General features: G+C 39.0%; 1 protein-coding gene across 1 annotated transcript in view; it reads left to right on the top strand.

Moving 5' to 3' along the window:
* Window positions 1-23984, top strand: part of REG (proteasome regulator gamma) — a 67793-nt gene that overhangs the window by 22848 nt on the left and 20961 nt on the right. Inside the window, exons 3-4 of the mRNA XM_070085403.1 lie at window positions 5119-5264; window positions 12377-12554. Of these exons, the coding sequence (XP_069941504.1) occupies window positions 5119-5264; window positions 12377-12554 (324 nt within the window). The remainder of the gene's footprint in view (window positions 1-5118; window positions 5265-12376; window positions 12555-23984) is intronic.

A 23984-nucleotide genomic window follows, 5' to 3' on the forward strand; every position in this document is an offset into this window, starting at 1 on the left:
TGTGACATTAAAACAGTATCAAGGATGGTTGACACAAATTCACTACCATTATAGTATGTGCCTCACTTAGCGACAAATTCATTTAACGACATGGTCTCAGGAACGGAACTCTGTCGTTAAGTGAGGAGAGGCTGTAATGCCGATGGTGACACACTTCAAATCGCTAGTGCTCTCTCACTTAGAATATTGTTCAGTGCTGATGGCCCATTCAAAACAGGAGAAATATCAGAGTTGGAACAAATACAGAGATCGTTTACAGCTCACATTGAGCCAGTAAAGCACCTAAATTACTGGGAATGCCTTCAAGTCTTGAACATGTACTTAATGGAGTGGAGGAGAGATACATGATAATACACCTACCATCTGACTTACGACTTGCTCGACTTACGACCACTCGACTTACGACCGTGTTTTTTATGCCAAATTTCTGGGAAATAAACAACTATTTGTGTTGTACACAGTGTTTATCTTAAACCGTACAGTATAAAATACAGTACTAACAACATAAAAAGTAAAGTAAAACATGAAATACCAAAATAAAACAATAAAATAAAGTCATTACAAAAATGTTTTGTTAATATTCAGTAGTAAGGTTCGACTTACGACCGGTTTCTCGGAACCGAACTCAGTCGTAAGTCGGATGGTAGGTGTACATACCTGGAAAGTACTCAAGGGCCTGATATCTTGCCAGAAGATATCAGAAATATGGCTGGAACAAATATAGAAGCCTTCAAGAGGAAACTGGACAAGTATCTTCACCAGGTGCCAAATCAACCAGGCTGTGATGGATATGTGGGGCAGTGGGCCTTCAGCAGCAACTGCCTGGTTGACCAGGCAAGCATCAGACGAGGCTGGCCCATGGCCGGGCTCAGAGAGCAGTTAAACTCTTGAGACTCTTCAAAGGTAAGGTATATGTGATCGACTGGTTATGGGGGATGATTGGTATTTATATAATGCCAGTAATGTACCCTTGGCAATTCACATGACACTACTACAACATTTTTTTTATGTACTGGTACTTGATGATTTGAAGGGGTTAAGACTTAATTTTTTATTAAGTTGTGTAAAGTAACTGCAGTATAGGTTTTTGTAATTTATATTCCTATATCTAAAGCAAAAATATACAGTAGAACCCCCATGTCCACTGTTGCGGTGTCTGCGGTTTCAGTTATGCACGGTTTATTGTGGCCCAAAAATAAACCTTAATTTTGCTTAATAATGGCCCCAAAGTGCAAAAGTAGTTATGCTAGCAGTTCTTCGAAGCCTAAGAGAAGCAGTGAAATGCTTCCTATCAGTGAAAAAGTGCTAATTCTACACTTAATTTTGCATAATTTATCAAACTTTATTATAGGTATGTATGTAAACAAAAAATGACATAGTATACAGTGGACCCCCAGATATCGTAGTCATCGGATTTAGTAATATTTGGAAATTGTAACTTTTTTCGTCAAAATATTGGCTTGGTGATTGTCATTGAGCTCGGTAGTAGTCATTCGTCCCGAACGTGCCCACACGACAACACCGGCCCGACACTCAGTGTGCCATTGTTTACCAGCCACTGAGCATGATCTCTCGCTTTCATATGATACATTTCGTATTAATTCCATTCTTTTTAGTGCTTGCATCTGCTAAATAAGTTTCCATGGGCCCAAAGAAAGTTCCTAGTGCCAGCCAGCCCTTTTGTAAAAGGCTGAGAGAGAGGGGAGAATGTGCCTTCTTCAGTGATTCTGCAATATGTACGATACTAAAGCAGCAGGAGTCGATAAAGGCTATAGCGTCGGCCAGCGATAAAGTGTAGCAAGTAAGTTAAGTGATTAATCGATAGAAAAAGGACAGCACGAAACTAACTCCTCCATTGATGTTGGAGGTGCATATGGCTAATAACTAACCCTGCCTCCATCACCACCACTATGTAAGGCTTATCTTTCAGTGGCCCTTAAACACCCAACAACAAACAACACAACAACACTCGTCACATACGTAATGACCTATTTTTATCATTCTATAGTATATATCATGTTTCTATGTTATTAATATTGTTTATTACGTCATATTAGATGAATTGTGCTAGATAAATAAACTGTAGAGTTGATGTTAGTATCATTGAAGGACAATCTTGTCCTGTCTCCCAACACATTCCCCTGCCGCTGCCACAATTCCTAACATACGCCAGAAACAGCTCTCTGGAACACTTTTTTGAGCGACAGGGATCCAGTGACTCTCAAGCTGGTCCTAGTGGCATTAAAAAACAAAGAAGGGAAATACCCCAGAAAAGGACTTGGTACCTGAAGTGTTTATGGAAGGGGATTCCCCTTCCAAACAGTAATTCCTCCATCCTCTCCCCTCCTCCTGTCTTCAGTACACTAAGAAGAACCTTCAGTAAAGGTAAGTGTCATGTTATTATTGTTTTATTCTTCATGTCTCATTTTTTCTGTGTAGGTAAATGTATATTTCATGTAAAAATAAATTATTTTTTTAATACTTTTGGGTGTCCGGAACGGATTAATTTGATTTACATTATTTCTTACAGGGAAAATGAATTTGGAAATCATCAAATTCGGCTTTAGTCACACTCTCTGGAACGGATTAATTACGATAACTGAGGGTCCACTGTATAGGGTTTGCTACTATCTATGGTTTCAGGTGTCCATGGTAGGACTTGGAACGTATCCCCAGCGGGTACAGGGGGGACTATTATAATTGTTTTCTAATTATAGTGGACCCCCGAGTTTCGTGATTAATCCATTCCAGAGAATCTGCCGACTGGCGAAATTCACGATTGGCAAATCTGTTTTCCCTATAAGAAATAATGGAAACCCAATTAATCTGTTTCAGACAGCCAAAAGTATTAACAAAAAATAATTTTTTTTAAAGATTAAATATAGATTTACATACAACAAACAGTGATAAATAAATATAAAGCACTAATAAAATGGATAAATGAACATTTAACATCACACATAACCTTTATTGATTCTTGTTGGTGTAGGAGGCAAGAGGAAGGCAAGTTTATTATGCTTCAATATGACGCTAATATCATCTCTACGGTTTATTTATCTATCACAATTCATCTAATATGACATTATAAACAATATTAATAACATAGAAACATGATATATACTCTAGAATGAATAAAATGTCATAATGTATGAGAGGAGTAAATGATGTAAGTGTTGTTGTTGGGTTTAAGGGCCGCCACTGAGAGAAGCCATGTTGGTGGTGGTGGAGGCTTTGGCCGCCGCCACCATCACACTCGAACAATGTATGTAATTTATAAATAAGAAATATTTACATTTTAATTTATAAATAAGAAATATTTACATTTTAATTTATAAATAAGTAAGTTTATTCAGGTATACACAAATACAGTTACATACATAGATTATCATACATAGCAGCATAAGTGTAAAGTACCCAGGATAACCCAAAGAATTCAAGAGTGACATATTTCCATTGGTGTCCTTTTATATTTATACTTATATTTACTTTTATACTTACACTTTTATATTTACACTTACCTTGGAGGAGATATCAGTTTAATTAGTTAGTTTGATGAAGGAGATGTTGGCAGAGGTTTAGGGTGGTGGAAGATAGCAGGGCGGTGTATGTTCAGTGGTCCTATACACATCCAACAACATTGGAGAGTTACTCTCATGTTTTTCTATCGCTTACTCTCTTAACTTACTTGTTACACTGTTAATTCTGCACTTTATCGCTGGCTGGAGCTATAGCCTTTATCGATACCTGCTGCTTTAGTATCGTACGTATTGTAGAATCACTGAATCACTGCAGAAGGCACATTCTCCCCTCTCTCTTCCTCCTCTACTTTAGTACTTTGCTATGAGTTTTTTCTTGAATCATATCATGTTTCTCACCTTCTTTACCAAAGGGCTGGCACTAGGAGCTTTCTTTGGGCCCATGGTGGCTTATTTAGCAGTTGCAAGCACAAAAAACAATGAATTATTATGAAATGTGTTGTATGAACCTGTGGGGTAATAGTCACATGCTGGTAAACAATGGCACACTGAGTGTGAATAGTGCGGGAGACTGGCTTTGTGTGCGCGCAGACAGGCAGATGCGTACCAGAAGGTCGCTGAATCACGAGTCCAATCACGAACCATGAAGCTAAATTTTGCCGAAAGTTGGATTTCACGAAAGTCGCTGCCGCCGAACGGCAGGGGTCCACTGTAGTATTTCTTTGATCTTATTTATACAAAATGACATAATTGGCAAAAAGCCATTCTTGTCAGATGCTTGAGACAGACAAGAGAATCTAAGCTTTCTTGAGAAAATTTGTAATCATACTTATATCCATTTTAAACCATACCACGGGCAGGATTTGAACCCGCGGTCAGAGTCTCAAAACTCCAGACTGTCACGTTAGCCACTGGACCAGCTAGCCACAATAAGATTCGTCCAACTAGGTATATTTCTACACCATAGGAAGGTTAGCATAGGCACCACTGTGACCACAAATGCAAGTTTTTACAGACGAATCTCCAGCTAGCATGGCTGTGACGAACTCTAGCTCAAGTCCCCTCACTGCCATCAACATGACTCACGAAATCATAAGGGGACTTGAGCTAGAGTTCGTCACGGCCACGCTAGCTGGAGATTCGTCTGTAAAAACTTGCATTTGTGGTCACAGTGGTGCCTATGCTAACCTTCCTATGGTGTAGAAATATACCTAGTTGGACGAATCTTATTGTGGCTAGCTGGTCCAGTGGCTAACGCGACGGTCTGGAGTTTTGAGACTCTCTGACCGTGGGTTCAAATCCCGCCCGTGGTATGGTTTGTTTGCAATTGTGTCATTACGATTTCGGGAGTCATGTTGATGGCAGTGAGGGGACTTGAGCTAGAGTTCGTCATGGCCACGCTAGCTGGAGATTCGTCTGTAAAAACTTGCATTTGTGGTCACAGTGGTGCCTGTGCTAACCTTCCTATGGTGTAGAAATATACCTAGTTGGACGAATCTTATTGTGGCTAGCTGGTCCAGTGGCTAACGCGACGGTCTGGAGTTTTGAGACTCTCTGACCGCGGGTTCAAATCCCGCCCGTGGTATGGTTTGTTTGCAATCGTGTCATTACGATTTCGTGAGTTATATTAATTTTTTTACAGGCAGAGGAGTTAGTGAAAAAGAAATTTCCAGAACGCATCATTCATTTCAACAAACTTCTAGAGGAGTCACCATTCCTCTGTGAAAACCTTGAAGCTGTCCACTCAGACCTCAAAATTCCTGTACCAGAGCCATTTATTGTGAACAAGTGAGTTGGAATGCAGTGTTACACTGATAAAGTACAATATACAGTGCCAGTCTGTAGAGCTTTATATAATAACTTAGAGTTTTACATTGGTCTAGTATATACGTATTACTGTACCTATTTGTTGAGCTTCATGTGCAGATTATTTCAAATTTATTAGCTACATTATAGGTTTCATAAGTGAAGTTTCAGCCAAGCAGCACTCTTAATAGTTATAAATATACAAATTCTAAGTTTTTGTATAATCAGATGTTGAACAAAATATAAATACTTAAATGTTTAGCAAAACATTATGAATATTGGTATCGCTGTGATATGTGGCATTTTGTATTTATCCTTGATGAAAGAAAGATGTCTAGTGAGCTCCCTTAATATACTTTATCAGCTCTCTCTCAAATACAGTCTTGTAATACTAAAATTCCTGTATCCTATTTCTAATCAGTGTTTACTTGTGATGGAACATTACTAAAATATTTTACCCATACCACTACTCAGTTTTAGGTCATGCCCACCTATGGTATACAAATGCTTTGGCACATCTCCTAGTGTGTACTTGGAGATATCACATAATTAGTGGCAAACACCTGTAAGACAATCCTAGGCAATCCAGAGTCCTAACAGCAGGCCAGTTATTTCCTGACATTCCCTGAAGCCACTGTACTTTTCGAATTGTCTGCGGATATTCCCTTGAGTGGGGAAGACTGCATTTCAGTGTCTGCACACACCCTGATGCTGGGTCACCATACTGTGATAGCTGGGTTTGAGTAGCCAGTGTTCTTGGGTAAGAGCACAGCAACCCATTTTCACCCAGTTAGTGGTGTACTTTCCCTTTTGTCAAGGTTTGCTATGATTTATAACATATGACTTTCAATGAAAATGCTTTATAGATATGGTTTTGACTGCACAGTACTGTGATTCTGATATTTGTAAATATGATAGTAAATTAGTCTTCAAGCTGTGAATTGGTATTGATTGCAGAGTGTTGGAAGTGTGGAAAATTTCAAATGATGTTAAGATTTTCCTAGAGAAATTAACTTTCTCCTGATCGTTATTCCTACAGGTTGAGGTCTCTTGGGTTCCTCTGTGGGCCCCTCTCTAGAGACTGGTTCAGCTGGGCCTTGGGTTCTGGATTTCAGTACATAACTCTTCACCTTGCATCTGGATCAAGAGGCTATTAGCGATAATATTGGACAGCCTAGTAAACATTCTAGCCATCTTTCTGAGATCTGGGCTATGATTGTTTAGGGTTGCTGCTCTCTACAGGAGCAGCTGACTTGTGAAAGGGATCAGTTTAGTCTCAATTCTGGGGGGCCCCCTGGCCCTTTGCTTCTTTGCTACAGAGACTTCATGACTTGTGCCCTTAACTTAATACACCTCTAAACCTTCCTAATATGCACTGAACCTGCTCGCCATAATGCTCAATGCCTGCTCTCCTCCCAGTGAGCTTTGCTTACAATATTTTCCAGAGAGTCTGGGCCTCTACTTCATGGTCACGAGGTGTGTCTTCTCTTCTTAGATGCTGTCTCCATTGGGGCTTTCTCTCCCTTCTTCCCATGGGTACATGAAGACCCAAAATTCAGTACTTCTATTTCTGAAATATTCCTCCTTCCATACACAGGTCATGCTCAAGCCTGCATTTGCCAGGAGCCTCTGATAGCACCCTATTCTTTAGGCAAGATTGTCTTTGACAAGCAAGCAGTGAGGTTGTATGTATCAACCAATTGTACGTGGAACTTGCTCATCATTGTTGGCACAAGCAGATGGTGCCCATCTGCTTGTGTCATCAGTGGTTTTGGTGAATTCATTCCCTTCCATTATCCTCTGTCCCCTACCATCTTTTTTTCAGTTTAACAGATTGGTGTCTTTTTTCATCTTTACTAGTATATCCTTCAAGGGGTATGCCCTGATGCTGATGAAGGATTCAAGGAATTGGAGTTACCTTCCTTTTCCTCGGGGTCAAATCCAATTCTTTAACATTTTCCTGGTGGTGTATCACCATTACTGATTTAGTGTTTCTTCGTGATGATACAGGTACAACGTCGATTTACCAGGACCTCTTTTAATCCTTATAGAATTGCTAGACTACTTTTTTACTAAAATAGTTTACTGGGCATTGTATATAGTGTTTGCTCACTTATATTGTTTACACTGCAGTTGTTGGTGGTTATCCCTTGAATTTGTGCAGTTCTTAGCATATTTTGCTAACAGTTAACCTTAGCTATAGCTTGGGTTAATAGTTGTACAAGTAACTTGTTAGTAGCTGTGGCTATTGCCAAGTTAATTGAGTTGTCGGGTGAATTAGTCAAAGGGCTAGAACAGCATTGCTTTGAGACAGAACAAGAGCTAATGAATTTTTATTTGATGCATGAAAAATTACACAGGGAAAGATCAAAGAACATGAAACAACTTTGTGTGGATGAAAAATTTATAAAGATAGTCAAGAAGAATGTGTCATGGCAGTAAGCCTTAATTTGAAAATCCTATGGCTTCAACTTCAAGTATTCCTGGTGTCCAACCTGTAACATCACATATCCATTGTGAAACAATCAACTGTGAAAGTGTAATCCTGACAACCCTCAACCTCCAGACCTTTGTGATTAGCTCTACAGTTCCATTAAAATTCTAAAATTTACCACTTTGGGAGTGCTAGTACTGCAACATTCTTTGTAAGTACAGTAATAAATAAATGTATTTCACTTATGCTAATGTTTAATTTAAGTTTCCAACAGACCATGGCTTCTTTTGGTCTGGCAAAATTGGTATATAGGAAAAGCCTTGGAACTAATGGTGCCAGAAAATTGGCATTGTACCTATGCTCTAATAATACTGTAAAAATAATTCTCAATATAGAATCTAACAAAACTAAAACTGAACTAAAAACTGACACTCAAATCTCTGTGCTAATGGCTCTGATAAAGTGTATCACATTTCAAAAGATTTGACCATGCTGTGAACCTCAAAAGTTGTAACCTTATTCTTTGTGGTGGAGTGACTAATGATAGACATCATAATTATATATTTTCTTCTTTCAACAAACCGGCCATACCCTACTGAAGTAGGGTGGCCCAAAAAAGAAAAATGAAAGTAATTATATATCTATCCCTGTATTAAATATTTTGCATAATAGAACAAAATCTGTTTGAACCACCTGATGTAATTACTGTCCACTATAGTAAACTGAAGGCAGTCACTGAATGCTTACCAATATTGATATTAAATCTTTTACATAAATAATTATTTAAATCAGACATATTTCTTTGGCAACTTTTTATGTAACCTTTATTTTACTCAGTCTTGTTTAATCTTACCATTTCTGTATGAATCTCAGGATTGTTACCAATACATTTTTATTATTATTGTTGTCATTTTTTTTTAACACGCTGGCCGTCTTCCACTGAGGCAGGGTGACTCAAAAAAGAAACGCATTCACCATCATTCACACTCACTATTTTGCCAGAGGCGCACAGATATGACAGTTTAGCCCCTTAACTGTCCAAACGTAGATCTACGTTCTTACTGCTAGGGCTCCAAACGTATATCTACATTTTATTTTTCTTGCCTCCAAATTTGGCGCAGTTGGCCTGAGATGCCTAGTCAGCATAGACTGGGTCTTAACACTCAGTGAGTGCAGTATTAAAAAAATCTGAGACCACTTACTACCTTGTGGGAGCACCAGTTCAATTGAGTGCCAGCTAGAGCAAACAGCATGGGAAACACCTGGGATTCACTGATGTCAATGTAGTGTTAACACTCCCATTTTAAGAGGAAAGTGATGTTGACCTAGAGTTTAGTGGCTTTGAGGTGGATGTGGCCATAAGTGTTCGAGGAAATATAAAAAAATTGGTAACCCATGTGCAACATTTGTGCAACACTTTTTAAATTTTGGTACCACTGGTAGTGTCATCCTGCCAGAATGTCTTATGACCTATGCCCTAAGTAAATAGAAACAGTTCTGGAACATGCAATACATGTTTGGCAGGCAGGCTGGCTGGCCAGCTAGCTTGCCAGCAGCTGGCTTGGCTAGCTGATTGACTTTGGTTGTCTCTATCTCCATCTGTCTGTATCTGTCTGTCTATCTCTGCCTATCTCTATCTCTGTCTCACAGGTACACACAAATACAATTATCTTTCTTTCTTTCAACACACCAGCCGTATCCCACCGAGGCGGGGTGGCCCAAAAGGAAAAACAAAAGTTTCTCCTTTCACATTTAGTAATATATACAGGAGAAGGGGTTACTAGCCCCTTGCTCCTGGCATTTTAGTCGCCTCTTACAACACGCATAGCTTACGGAGGAAGAATTCTGTTCCACTTCCCCATGGAGAAAATACAATTATACATAGTGTAAATTACCTAGGATAACCAAAAAAATCCAGACAAAGTGCTATACTGTGCTTGTAGATATAATGCATAGTAAGCATGACTGGCAAGTACAGTGGAACCCCGATTTTTGTCTGGTCCGGTTATCGTACAGTTCAGTTTTCGGCCACTTTTTTTGGGGGAAAATTTTCTATTTTTATACATCTGCTCGGAAATTGTCTGTACCAGATGTGTCCATGTGCCTGCGGGATGCGGCTTATACGTTTGTGACTCAATCTGCCCTTGTTATTTGTTTAGTGATCATTTCTCCGTGTGTCCTTCCAAGACATTTTTTAATAATCCATTTTTTTGTGCTTGTGACTGCTAAATAAGCCACCAAGGGGCCAAAGAAAGTTCCGAGTGCCAGTCCTTTGGTAAAGAAGGTGAGAAACACGATAGAATTCAAGAAAGAACTTGTAGAAAAATACACAAGTGGCATGGCAGGGAGTGACTTCCAGGACGATTACCTCTTCTTGGAGAAAATTGTGGCCAGAATGTGTCCTCGAGAAAGATTTTGAAGGGTTGGAGGCTGACCCTGATGACCCTATTCCTGGGGAAGTCCATGGGGTTGGAGGGGAGTGGCCAGGATGTGGAAGAGTTGGTGGACGACCACAAGGAAGAGTTAATCACTGAAGAGCTGCAAGACCTTCATCTGGAACAGCAATAGACCTTAGCTGAGGAAATTGCTTCAGAGGAGGAGGAATAGAGAGGGGAGAATGTGCCTTCTTCAGCAATTAAGGACATTTGTTCAAAGTGGAGTGAGGTGCAAAGTTTTGTGGAGAAATATCACCCTAACAGAGCTGTTGCAAGCCGTGTCAGCAACATGTTCAGTGACAGTGCCGTGTCCCATTTTAGACAAATCTTAGAGACGCCAGAAACAGGCCTCTCTGGACAGATTTTTTGTGCGACATGGATCCACTGACTCTCAAGCTGGTCCTAGTGCCAGTAAAAGACAAAGAAAGCAAGTAACCCCAGATAGATCTTTGATACCTGAAGTCCTTATGGAGGGGGATTCCCCTCTCAAACAATACTCTCTCCTCCCTCTCCTATCCTCGCCATCTTCCACATGCCAACAAGAGTCTTCAATAAAGGTAAAACTGATTTAAATGTTCATTTATCCATTAAAATTAGTGCTTTATATTCATTTCTCATTCTTTTCTGTATGTAAAACTATAGTTATTCTCTATAAGATTTATTTTTTGTTAATATTTTTAGGTGTCTGAAACAGATTAATTGGATTTACATTATTTTTTATGGGAAATATTACTTCAGTTTTCCTACAAATCGGTTTTCGGCTGACCTTCTGGAATGGATTAAAGATGAAAACCGGGGTTCCGCTGTAATACATAATTATACTTGCTCAGGAATGAAATGTGACGACGCAGGCAGTGCTGTGTAATACCTGTAATATCTGCTGGTTTACAAGTGGCTTTCTCTGAAACAGAGACAAGCAGACAGAGAGACAGATAATCAGAGACAGATAGAGAGCTAGACAGACAGACAGACATGTTTGTGTGTAACAGTGAAAACAAATAAAGCCAAGGCAGTGCATACTCATCAAATGTCGCCACTGCTGCACTGTGTCAGCAGTGGAGTGACACTTGTCTTACACCATGCTTCAAGTAAAATTATTATTATTATTATATATACTCCCGTGTATCCAAAACATTGCTGGGACCTATAAATACAATATAAATATGTACTGTGTGTATACATGTATATTTCTAGACAATAGTGTGAGTATGGTAGATAGGTGAATATGTTCACCTGTCACTGTGTTTGTGACTATTTGAGTACTATTTCAGTACCTAATATTAGTGTCAGAACAAAAATTAGATATGAAATCACAAGAACTACTACAAAGTGCAATTATCGGAACAAAAATTATACAAAATTATACTGTTGTATCTAAGTGCCTCTGCAGAGACAGTGATTATGTATGAGTGAGGTACAAGTGTTGAATGATGATGAAAGTATTTTCTTTTTGGGTCACCCTGCCTCGGTGGGAGACGACCGACATATTGAAAAAAAATATAAATTAAAAAAAAAAAAAAGAGAAAAAAAGGTATATTGGCAACACTTCTGCAAGTGGCAGCGCTTCATGTTGCCATCAGGTAAGCAACAAGCACCGACTTTGCAGCCTTATATCTCCGTAAGTACTGACTAAAATTTTCTTGGATGATTTTTTTTTCTAAATATTTGGTGCCCTGGGTGAGGGAATGTAGATCTACGTTTGGACAGTTAAGGGGTTAGTCATCATTTTCATTATAGCTAAATGTCTCATCCAAATGCTGTGAATACAGGCTTTACAATTTATAAATTCATCCATTTTGGTAAAATATTTTTTTATGGATTTGAAATTTAAAGCTTTAAGATTACAAAGAAGTGAGTATAACTAGCCAGAAAAGAAACTGGGTCTTAGTTTATTCTGAAAAATTGGCTGTGGTATGTTAAAATAGCATAGCCCTCTGTTCTAGGATTAACAACAGAAAGAGACCATGGGCTAGATATGGCAGTTACCAGCTCCATGCACACCACTTAGAATAACACCACCAAGCCTGCTATTCCATTGGATGAAACTCTTGTTTCTTGGTTAGAGGTCCACATCTTTACCACTTGAGCTATAATGAAAAGTGTACAATATAGATCAGTATAATTTTAATCAAGGTTTGTATACTAAGACCATGGAAGCTGTGGAATATCTTATTGAAATATTTATAAACTTATTTGTCTAACTAGTGATGTCCTTTGTTTTCAAGCCATGATGGGGATCCTCCAGGAAAGAAAAGAAAAATGTCCGATGTAACAGAAGATGCAGTGACAGGAGCAAAGGTGTTTGTACTTCCATCAGGTTCTGTTCCAATCAATCCACATATTACACTGATGGTTGACACAATCAAGCCACTCATCTGTCAGCTCGTGGAAGAAGCTAATCTGGTAATTTATTTTTAAAGTAGAATGACTTGTCCTAGGTTGTGCTTAGTTGTGTATAATAATCCTATTTTAGTACACATGAATTTGGAATTGTTCATTACATACTGTACACAAATGTTCTAGTACTAAGCAAAGGGGTGGAAGAATTTCAGTGGGGAGGGGTAAATGGAGTCAGTTCAGGAGTATCTGAGAGAAGTAGAGCTAAAGAAGTAGGTAGCAGTGATATTAAGTGTGGAAAGGAAAGAGGGGGTATAAATACAGCCTCTTCTTACTTAACGTAGTTCCTTTCCTAAGACCACATCAATAAATGAATTTGTCACTAAGCAAGGAGCATACTATATTGGTAGTGGGTTTGTGTCAACCATCTTTGATATTGATTTAATGTTACCTTTGCACCATTTATAACTTTTCTGGTATACGTATTTTTAAATGTTTATACAGTAGTGTATTGTATATTGTAATAATAGAGGAAATCAGCTCTTATATACATTATTTAGGTATGCATATTGGTCAGAGAGCCCATCGTAAGTCCGAGTCGTCAGTAAACGAGTACAGTGGAACCTCTACTTATGAGTGCATCCACGTGCGAGTTTTTCCAGATACGAGCAGTCGCTTGGTCAATTTTTTGCTTCCAGACGCGAGCGAAATTTTTAGATGCAAGTGGGCCTCAAAGGAGGTTCCGTGACACTACCTGGAGGCTACCTGGAGGGCATTCCGGGGATTAACGCCCCTACGGCCCGGTCCACGACCAGGCCTCCTGGTGGATCAGGGCCTGATCAAGAAGGCTGTTACTGCTGGCCGCACGCAATCCAACGTACGAACCACAGCCTGGCTGATCCGGCACCGTCTTTAGGTATCTGTCCAGCTCCCTCTTGAAGACAAGAGGGACTCTTGCTCTTGATCAAGGGAATTCTACAACATGAGGCAGCAGTGGCGGACATCATGAGGTAGCCTTAAAGTTGATATTAGGGAAATATTGAAGTACAGGTCTCCCTCAACATTCGTGAGGGTTAGGGGATCAAGAACCTCGCAAATGTTGAAAAATCACAAATGTTTGGTGCCCCAATATATTGTAGGGAAATATAATACAATACTGCTTCCTTAACCTATTGAACCATGAACAGTCATAAAACACATGAAAACATTGTAAAATATTGTACTAGTGCCAGCCATTTGGTAAAGAAGGTGAGAAAAACTATAGAATTCAAGAAAGAACTCGTAGCAGAGTACCAGAGTGGAGGAGGAAGAGAGAGGGGAGAATGTGCCTCCTTCAGTGATTCTGCGATATGTACGATACTAAAGCAGCACAAGTCGATAAAGGCTATAGCGCCAGCCAGCAATACGGTGTAGCATTAACAGTGTGGAAAGTAAGTTAAGCGATTAATCGATAGAAAAAGGATTGCTGGTTTCTTTTTCTGTCTCATAAACACGCTAAGATAACAGGGATATCTTGCTACTCCTACTTACACTTTGGTCACACTTCACAGACACGCACATGCATATATATATATACATACATCTAGGTTTTTCTCCTTTTTCTAAATAGCTCTTGTTCTTTTTTATTTCTTCTATTGTCCATGGGTAAGTGGAAAAGAATCTTTCCTCCGTAAGCCATGCGTGTCGTATGAGGCGACTAAAATGCCGGGAGCAATGGGCTAGTAACCCCTTCTCCTGTATACAATTACTAAAAAAGAGAAGAAGAAAAACTTTATAAAACTGGGTTGCTTAAATGTGCGTGGATGTAGTGCGGATGACAAGAAACAGATGATTGCTGATGTTATGAATGAAAAGAAGTTGGATGTCCTGGCCCTAAGCGAAACAAAGCTGAAGGGGGTAGGAGAGTTTCAGTGGGGGGAAATAAATGGGATTAAATCTGGAGTATCTGAGAGAGTTAGAGCAAAGGAAGGGGTAGCAGTAATGTTAAATGATCAGTTATGGAAGGAGAAAAGAGAATATGAATGTGTAAATTCAAGAATTATGTGGATTAAAGTAAAGGTTGGATGCGAGAAGTGGGTCATAATAAGCGTGTATGCACCTGGAGAAGAGAGGAATGCAGAGGAGAGAGAGAGATTTTGGGAGATGTTAAGTGAATGTATAGGAGCCTTTGAACCAAGTGAGAGAGTAATTGTGGTAGGGGACTTGAATGCTAAAGTAGGAGAAACTTTTAGAGAGGGTGTGGTAGGTAAGTTTGGGGTGCCAGGTGTAAATGATAATGGGAGCCCTTTGATTGAACTTTGTATAGAAAGGGGTTTAGTTATAGGTAATACATATTTTAAGAAAAAGAGGATAAATAAGTATACACGATATGATGTAGGGCGAAATGACAGTAGTTTGTTGGATTATGTATTGGTAGATAAAAGACTGTTGAGTAGACTTCAGGATGTACATGTTTATAGAGGGGCCACAGATATATCAGATCACTTTCTAGTTGTAGCTACACTGAGAGTAAAAGGTAGATGGGATACAAGGAGAATAGAAACATCAGGGAAGAGAGAGGTGAAGGTTTGTAAACTAAAAGAGGAGGCAGTTAGGGTAAGATATAAACAGCTATTGGAGGATAGATGGGCTAATGAGAGCATAGGCAATGGGGTCGAAGAGGTATGGGGTAGGTTTAAAAATGTAGTGTTAGAGTGTTCAGCAGAAGTTTGTGGTTACAGGAAAGTGGGTGCAGGAGGGAAGAGGAGCGATTGGTGGAATGACGATGTAAAGAGAGTAGTAAGGGAGAAAAAGATAGCATATGAGAAGTTTTTACAAAGTAGAAGTGATGCAAGGAGGGAAGAGTATATGGAGAAAAAGAGAGAAGTTAAGAGAGTGGTGAAGCAATGTAAAAAGAGAGCAAATGAGAGAGTGGGTGAGATGTTATCAACAAATTTTGTTGAAAATAAGAAAAAGTTTTGGAGTGAGATTAACAAGTTAAGAAAGCCTAGAGAACAAATGGATTTGTCAGTTAAAAATAGGAGAGGAGAGTTATTAAATGGAGAGTTAGAGGTATTGGGAAGATGGAAGGAATATTTTGAGGAATTGTTAAATGTTGATGAAGATAGGGAAGCTGTGATTTCGTGTATAGGGCAAGGAGGAAAAACATCTTGTAGGAGTGAGGAAGAGCCAGTTGTGAGTGTGGGGGAAGTTCGTGAGGCAGTAGGTAAAATGAAAGGGGGTAAGGCAGCCGGGATTGATGGGATAAAGATAGAAATGTTAAAAGCAGGTGGGGATATAGTTTTGGAGTGGTTGGTGCAATTATTTAATAAATGTATGGAAGAGGGTAAGGTACCTAGGGATTGGCAGAGAGCATGCATAGTTCCTTTGTATAAAGGCAAAGGGGATAAAAGAGAGTGCAAAAATTATAGGGGGATAAGTCTGTTGAGTGTACCTGGTAAAGTGTATGGTAGAGTTATAATTGAAAGAATTAAGAGTAAGACGGAGAATAGGATAGCAGATGAACAAGGAGGCTTTAGGAAAGGTAGGGGGTGTGTGGACCAGGTGTTTACAGTGAAACATATAAGTGAACAGTATTTAGATAAGGCTAAAGAGGTCTTTGTGGCATTTATGGATTTGGAAAAGGCGTATGACAGGGTGGATAGGGGGGCAATGTGGCAGATGTTGCAAGTGTATGGTGTAGGAGGTAGGTTACTGAAAGCAGTGAAGAGTTTTTACGAGGATAGTGAGGCTCAAGTTAGAGTATGTAGGAAAGAGGGAAATTTTTTCCCAGTAAAAGTAGGCCTTAGACAAGGATGTGTGATGTCACCGTGGTTGTTTAATATATTTATAGATGGGGTTGTAAGAGAAGTAAATGCGAGGGTCTTGGCAAGAGGCGTGGAGTTAAAAGATAAAGAATCACACACAAAGTGGGAGTTGTCACAGCTGCTCTTTGCTGATGACACTGTGCTCTTGGGAGATTCTGAAGAGAAGTTGCAGAGATTGGTGGATGAATTTGGTAGGGTGTGCAAAAGAAGAAAATTAAAGGTGAATACAGGAAAGAGTAAGGTTATGAGGATAACAAAAAGATTAGGTGATGAAAGATTGAATATCAGATTCGAGGGAGAGAGTATGGAGGAGGTGAACGTATTCAGATATTTGGGAGTGGACGTGTAGCGGATGGGTCTATGAAAGATGAGGTGAATCATAGAATTGATGAGGGAAAAAGAGTGAGTGGTGCACTTAGGAGTCTGTGGAGACAAAGAACTTTGTCCTTGGAGGCAAAGAGGGGAATGTATGAGAGTATAGTTTTACCAACGCTCTTATATGGGTGTGAAGCGTGGGTGATGAATGTTGCAGCGAGGAGAAGGCTGGAGGCAGTGGAGATGTCATGTCTGAGGGCAATGTGTGGTGTGAATATAATGCAGAGAATTCGTAGTTTGGAAGTTAGGAGGAGGTGCGGGATTACCAAAACTGTTGTCCAGAGGGCTGAGGAAGGGTTGTTGAGGTGGTTCGGACATGTAGAGAGAATGGAGCGAAACAGAATGACTTCAAGAGTGTATCAGTCTGTAGTGGAAGGAAGGCGGGGTAGGGGTCGGCCTAGGAAGGGTTGGAGGGAGGGGGTAAAGGAGGTTTTGTGTGCGAGGGGCTTGGACTTCCAGCAGGCATTATGTACAGCTTATGCTTTCAGTGGCCCTTATACACCCAACAACAACACAGCAACACTCGTGACGTACTTAATGACATACAGGAGGGCCCCACTTATACGGCAGGTTAGGTTCCAGGCTACCGCCGTAAAGCGGAAACCGCCGTAAAGTGGAACACCCTTTTTTTCCACTTATAAATGCATACAAACACTAGATAACAAGTTTACACTAACATATATTAAGTTAGCAATAGAACCAGGCATCAAAAAACAATAAAAAAGTACAATACACACATAGTGCACTCATTACTTACCTTAAAATATTTATAGTCTTAATCTAGGGTGAGACAAGTAGTATTTATTGTAAGAAATCAAGTGTGGTATGTATGGTAATAGCCAGGCTACCTTACCAGGCCACCCCACCCACACATACTATTCTATGATATTTAAGCATCCCAGAGCGATAAAATGTATATACAGTTCACTCATTACTTACCTTAAAATATTTGTAGTCTTAATGTAGGGTCAGGAGTAAGTAAATGAGATAAAACGAATAAATGAGAGAGAGAAAGAATGAGTACATGAGAGAGGACAGGCACAGAGTTATGTAAACAAACCAGGCGAACATAAGTTTTGTAAACAAACGAAGTGTACACGTCTGGTTTGTGTACAAGTTACATTGTGTACAGGTTGTCTCTACATTGATATGGTAGAATTAATAAAGAAGAACACTCCCATTCTCATGTAACATCATTTTGAGAAGAAATGAAGCTCTGAGTGAAGGCAATGGAAATAAGTCACACTGACTTTTTTGGGTTATCCTAGGTTCTCTACACGTATGTTGTTATGTATGATAATCTATGTAACTGTATTTGTGTATACCTGAATAAACTTACTTACATACATACGAAAGGAATAATTTTCTACAGTTACCCCCAGTAACACATTTTCTCTTATGTTAGATTAGAGAAAATGTTATTCTTGCCGTCACTTGTACAAGTTATGTGGCTCCCACATCTTATATTTATGTTTATTTATTCTATTGTGGGGTGTATTTATAATCTTTTTATGTTATGTATCGTGTTTATTATATAATTTTGAAAAAAAAAAATATCATGGATGGATTAATGAAAATGTGTATATTAACGTAATATACGACATTTAATGAGACTCGGTGATTATTGTTATTATTATCATTTCTAATATGGCGTCACTTGTGCAAGTCGTCTGCTACCACATCTCACATTTATGTTTATTTATTCTACTGTGGGGTGTATTTATCTTATTTATATGTTATGCATCGTGTTTATTATATAATTTTGAAAAAAATATCATGGATGGATTAATGAAAATGTGTATATTAACGTAATATACGACATTTAAATGACTCGATGATTATTATTATCATTACTAATATGACGTCTGGAGACATAAGACACTTACCAATTTTAATGTGTACCTGCATGCCAGCACAGTATGTAAGTTTATTTAGGTACAGGTATACATAAGTATAATTATCAGAGTATATATAAAATATGAAATAACTTTTAAAAACATTTGAAATTTTGGAGTTTCCAGACAAAATGGAGAGACTTAGTGCTTACTGAGCTCATGGAGAATGTAAACAAACAGGGTGGGGCACGGTGACCGTATTAGAAAGTCAGGTGGGGGGAGCCGTATAGCGAGTTTTGGTCATAATTTGAAATGTCCGTATTAGTGGAACGCCGTAAAGTGAAACGCCGTAAAGCGGGGCCTTCCTGTACAGTGGTCCCTCGTTTTTCGTAATTAATCCGTTCCTGGAGCCGTTACTATAAACGAAATTTACGATTTGCGAATCAATTTTCCTCATAAGAAACAATGTAAATACAATTAATCTGTTCCTGACACCCAGAAGTATTAAAACAAAAAATTTTTTTACATGAAATATACATGTAGTACATAAATAATACAATGGGAAATGATGAATGAAACATTAACAGCATAACACTTACCTTTATTGGAGATTCTTCTTAGTGTATGGGAGACTGGAGGAGGAGAGAGATTGGATTGTTTACAGTTTGGAAGGGGAATCCCCTTCCAGCAACACCTCAGGTACCAATTGCTTCTCAGGGGTTGCTTCTCTTCTCTGTTTCTTAATGCCACTAGGACCACCTTGAGAGTCACTCTAGTCCTGTCTCGCAAAGTAACTGTGGAGAGAGCTCTGTTTCTGGCGTCTCTTTAACACTTCCCTAAAATGGCCCAAGACTTTGTCACTGTACATATTTCTCACCTTCTTTACCACAGGCTTGGCACTAGGAGCTTTCTTTGGAGCCATGGTAGCTTATTTAGTAATTGCAAGCACTAAAATGAGTGGAATATTATGAAATATTTCGTAGGAGCACTTGAGGGGACCTTCACTCACTGGTAAACAATGCCAGACTGGCTGGGTAGGGAGGCTGCCCCGGCTCACACCGTGCATACGCGTCCCGGACGAACTACTATTCGCAAGTCAACCTATGAAAAGCGAGTCCATGTTTATATGAAAATACCCCTATGATTGGCGAAATTTACGATTGCCGAGAACTACGAAAAGCGAGGGACCACTGTATTTTATTCATTGTAGAGTATATGTCATGTTTCTATGTTATTAATATTGTTTATTATGTCATATTAGACGAATTGTGGTAGATAAATAAGCCGTAGAGTTGATATTAGTGTCATATTGAAGGGCTATCTTGTCCTATCTCCGAACACACACTGCCACCACCACAATTCCTAACATATGCAATGACATATTTTAAATATGATTGGGCGGCTGGGAATTTGCGAATGTTCGAAGCCCGTGAAAGTGGAAAACACGAATGTTGAGGGAGACCTGTATTTTGTCATGCCTGGAATGCATTAATTCTTATTTCGGTTAATTTAAATGAGGAAAATTGACTCGGCAAATGAGCAAATCTAGATGTGAGCAAGGTCATGGAACAGATTAAACTCATAAGTAGAGGTTCCACTGTACATCGCTAATTGAGGAGAGGCTGTATATAAATTCAAGAATTTTATGGAATAGAATAAAAAGTGGATGCAAGAAATAGGTTACAGTAATTGTTATGCACCTGTGTGTGAGAGGAGTGTAGAGAGAAAAAGATTTTGGGAAGTGTACAGTGAATGTTTAGGGAATTTTGAACCAAATTGTTTTGGGTGAACTAAATGTTAGTGGGAGAGAGTGTTATAGAATGAACAGTAGGTAAGTTTGGAGTGCCAGGGATAAATGATAATGAGCCTCTAATTTAATACTGCATGGAAAGAGCTTTGGTATTAGGTGATACTTATTGTAAGGCTAAAAGAGAATATGTTCACGAAAATGTAGCGTTCAACAGCAGCAGTTTCCTAGACTGTGTATTGGTGGATGAAAGATTGATAGGTAGACATCTGGATGTGCATATTTGTAGATGAGGGACTAATATGTCAGATCAATGTTTAATGCTTTCAGGATCAAGACCCTTGATTTTAGACTTAGACTTGCTCTCAGGGTTGAAGAATTTAAAAAAAAAAAAAAATTATTTTATGAAATGATAGAAAATCTTTCTCTGAAGGTAATGAAACCAAAAGTACAAAATTTGATGGAATTACAGTGGAACCTCAGTAATTGAACTTACAGTGGACCCTCATCTAACGGCGGCATTAAGTAATGGCAGATTCGTCTAATGGCGCTCTTTGGCGTAAAAAAATGGCTCTACCAACGTCGAAAAACTCATCTAACGAAGTTTGTCCCGAACTTGTCCATGGGGCCGGAGCGCGGCCTGAGCAGGCCCAGCCATTCCAAGACTCCATGTACAGCCAGTGTGCCAGTGTTTACAAGCAGTTTCGGTTGATTCCAAGTTTACCTGCGATATATTTTGTATTATTCCAGTGTCTTTAGTGCTTGTAACTGCTAAATAAGCCAACATGGGCCCAAAGAAAGTTTTTAGTGCCAGGCCTGTGATAAAGAAGGAAAGAAACACAACAAAATTCAAGAAAAAACTCTTAGCAAAGCACCAAAGTGGAGGAGGAAGAGGAAGGGGAGAATGTGCCTTCTGCAGTGATTCAGTGATTCTACGATATGTACGATACTAAAGCAGCAGGTATCGATAAAGGCTATAGTGCCAGCCAACGATAAAGTGTAGAATTAACAATGTACCAAGTAAGCTAAATGAGTAAGCGATACAAAAACGACACGAAAGTAACTCTCCAATGTTGTTGGATGTGTGTACATCCACTGAACATACGCCAGCCTATCTTCCACTACGCTAAACCTCTGCCAACATCTCCTCCATCAAACTAACTAATTAAACTAACATCTCCAAGGTAAGTGTAAATATAAAAGTGTAAGCATAAAAGTAAATATATAAAGTGTAAATACAAAAGGACACCCTGCCTTGCTGGGAGACGGCTGACTTGTTGAAAAAAAAAAAATAAATAAAAGGACCCCAGTGGAAATACGTAAGTCACTCTGACTTTTTTGGGTTATCCTAGGTACTTTACACATGCTGCTATGTATGATAATCTATGTAACTGTATTTATGTATACCTGAATAAACTTGCTTATTTATAAATTAAAATATAAATATTTCTTATTTATAAATTACATACATTGTTTAAGTATGATGGTGGTGCTAGCAAAATCTTCCACCAACACGACTTCTCTCAGTGGCGGCACTTAAACCCAACAATAACACTTACACCATTTACTCCTCTCATACATTATGGCAAATTTTATTCATTCTAGAGTATATATCATGTTTCTATGTTGTTAATATTGTTTATAATGTCATATTAGATGAATTATGATAGATAAATAAGCCGTAGAGATTATATTAGCGTCATATTGAAGCATAATAAACTTGTCTTCCTCTTGCCTCCTACGTGCCTGTCATACACCAACAAGTAGTCAGTAAAGATAAGTCAATAAAGGTAAGTGTGATGTTAAATGTTCATTTATCCATTTTATTAGTGCTTTATATTTATTTGTCATTGTTTTCTGTATGTATATTTTTATTTAATCTTTAAAAAAAAATTTTTTTTTTCATACTTTGGGGTGTCAGGAACGGATTAGTTCTATTTCCATTATTCCTTATGGGGAAAATTAATTTGAACAATGGCAAATTCGACCAATGGCAAGCTCTCTGGAACGGATTAATGCCGTTGGTTGAGGGTCCACTGTAATTCATTCCAGAAGGCTGTTCAGGTACCAAATGAATTTTTCCCAACCAATTTTCACTAATCTTCGTAGGCAACATGGTGACTTATTTATACAAATACAGTGGACCCTCGACCAGCGATGGCATCAATTAACGATAAATCTGACTAGCGATACATTTTATCGCAAAAATTTTGCCTCGATTAGCGCTAAAAAACTCGACCAACACTATTCCTTCCGTCTGAGATGCGTCCACTTCTGGCCAGTGTTTACAAGCCAGCCAGCCACCACGGTCGCTTCCAAGCATACAATCGGAACATTTCATATTATCACAGCCTTTTTAGTGATTGCACCTGCAAAATAAGTCACCATGGGCCCCAAGAAAGCTTCTAGTGCCAACCCTACAGCAAAAAGGGTGAGAATTACTATGGATATGAAGAAAGAGATCATTGCTAAGTATGAAAGTGGAGTGCATGTCTCCGAGCTGGCCAGGCTGTACACAAAACCCCAATCAACCATCGCTACTATTGTGGCCACGAAAACAGCAATCAAGGAAGCTGTTCTTGCCAAAGGTGCAACTATGTTTTCGAAACTGAGATCGCAAGTGATAGATGATGTTGAGAGACTGTTATTGGTATGGATAAATGAAAAACAGATAGCAGGAGATAGCATCTCTCAAGCGATCATATGTGAAAAGGCTAGGAAGTTGCATGACGATTTAATTAGAAAAATGCCACCAACTAGTGGTGATATGAGTGAATTTAAGGCCAGCAAAGGTTGGTTTGAGAGATTTAAGAATCGTAGTGGCATACATAGTGTGATAAGGCATGGTGAGGCTACCAGTTTGGACCAAAAAGCAGCTGAAAAATATGTGCAGGAATTCAAGGAGTACATAGACAGTGAAGGACTGAAACCTGAACAAGTGTTTAATGGTGACACTGACAATGTTGTGAAACACTTTAGGAATGTCATAAAAGAACGGGAGGTACAGGCCTCTATGGGCAGATATGTTGTGCGACAGAGGTCCAGTGACTCTCAAGCTGGTCCTAGTGGCATTAAAAGAAGAAGGGAAGTAACCCCGAAAAAGGACTTGCCACCTCAAGTCCTAATGGAAGGGGATTCCCCTTCTAAACACTAAGACCATCAACACACTCCCCTCTTCCCATCCCATCAATCATCACCAGATCTTCAATAAAGGTAAGTGTCATGTAACTTTGCATGTCTTCAGTTTGTGTGTATTAAAATTAATATTTCATGTGTTAAATTTTTTTTTTTTCAATACTTTTGGGTGCCTTGCACGGATTAATTTGATTTCCATTATTTCTTATGGGGAAAATTAACTTGACTAACGATTATTTTGACTAACGATGAGCTTTCAGGAATGGATTAATAGCGTTAGTCGAGGGTCCACTGTAACATAAAAAAAAAATGCGAAGAAACACGAAATAGTTTACAGCGAAGTTCTGGCAGGTCGTGTTTGTTTGGTTGAGTGCCAAGCAAACGGCCAACTACCAAGCGATTTTTTACCGAACAAAGCATTCGAATACTGAATTGTTTGAGTACCGAGGTTTCACTGTACGCTCATGCAAAGTTAGTGGTATCAGCAATATTTATGCATCAGCAATTTTACCCAATTTGTGAACTATTTTTTGGTTGGTGTATTTGTTCAGATGTACATAAAAGAGGGAAGGTAGCTAAGGATTGGTGTAGAGCATTC

The sequence above is a fragment of the Cherax quadricarinatus genome, chromosome 16, assembly GCF_038502225.1.
Source record: "Cherax quadricarinatus isolate ZL_2023a chromosome 16, ASM3850222v1, whole genome shotgun sequence".
NCBI classification, from domain to species: Eukaryota; Metazoa; Arthropoda; class Malacostraca; order Decapoda; family Parastacidae; genus Cherax; species Cherax quadricarinatus.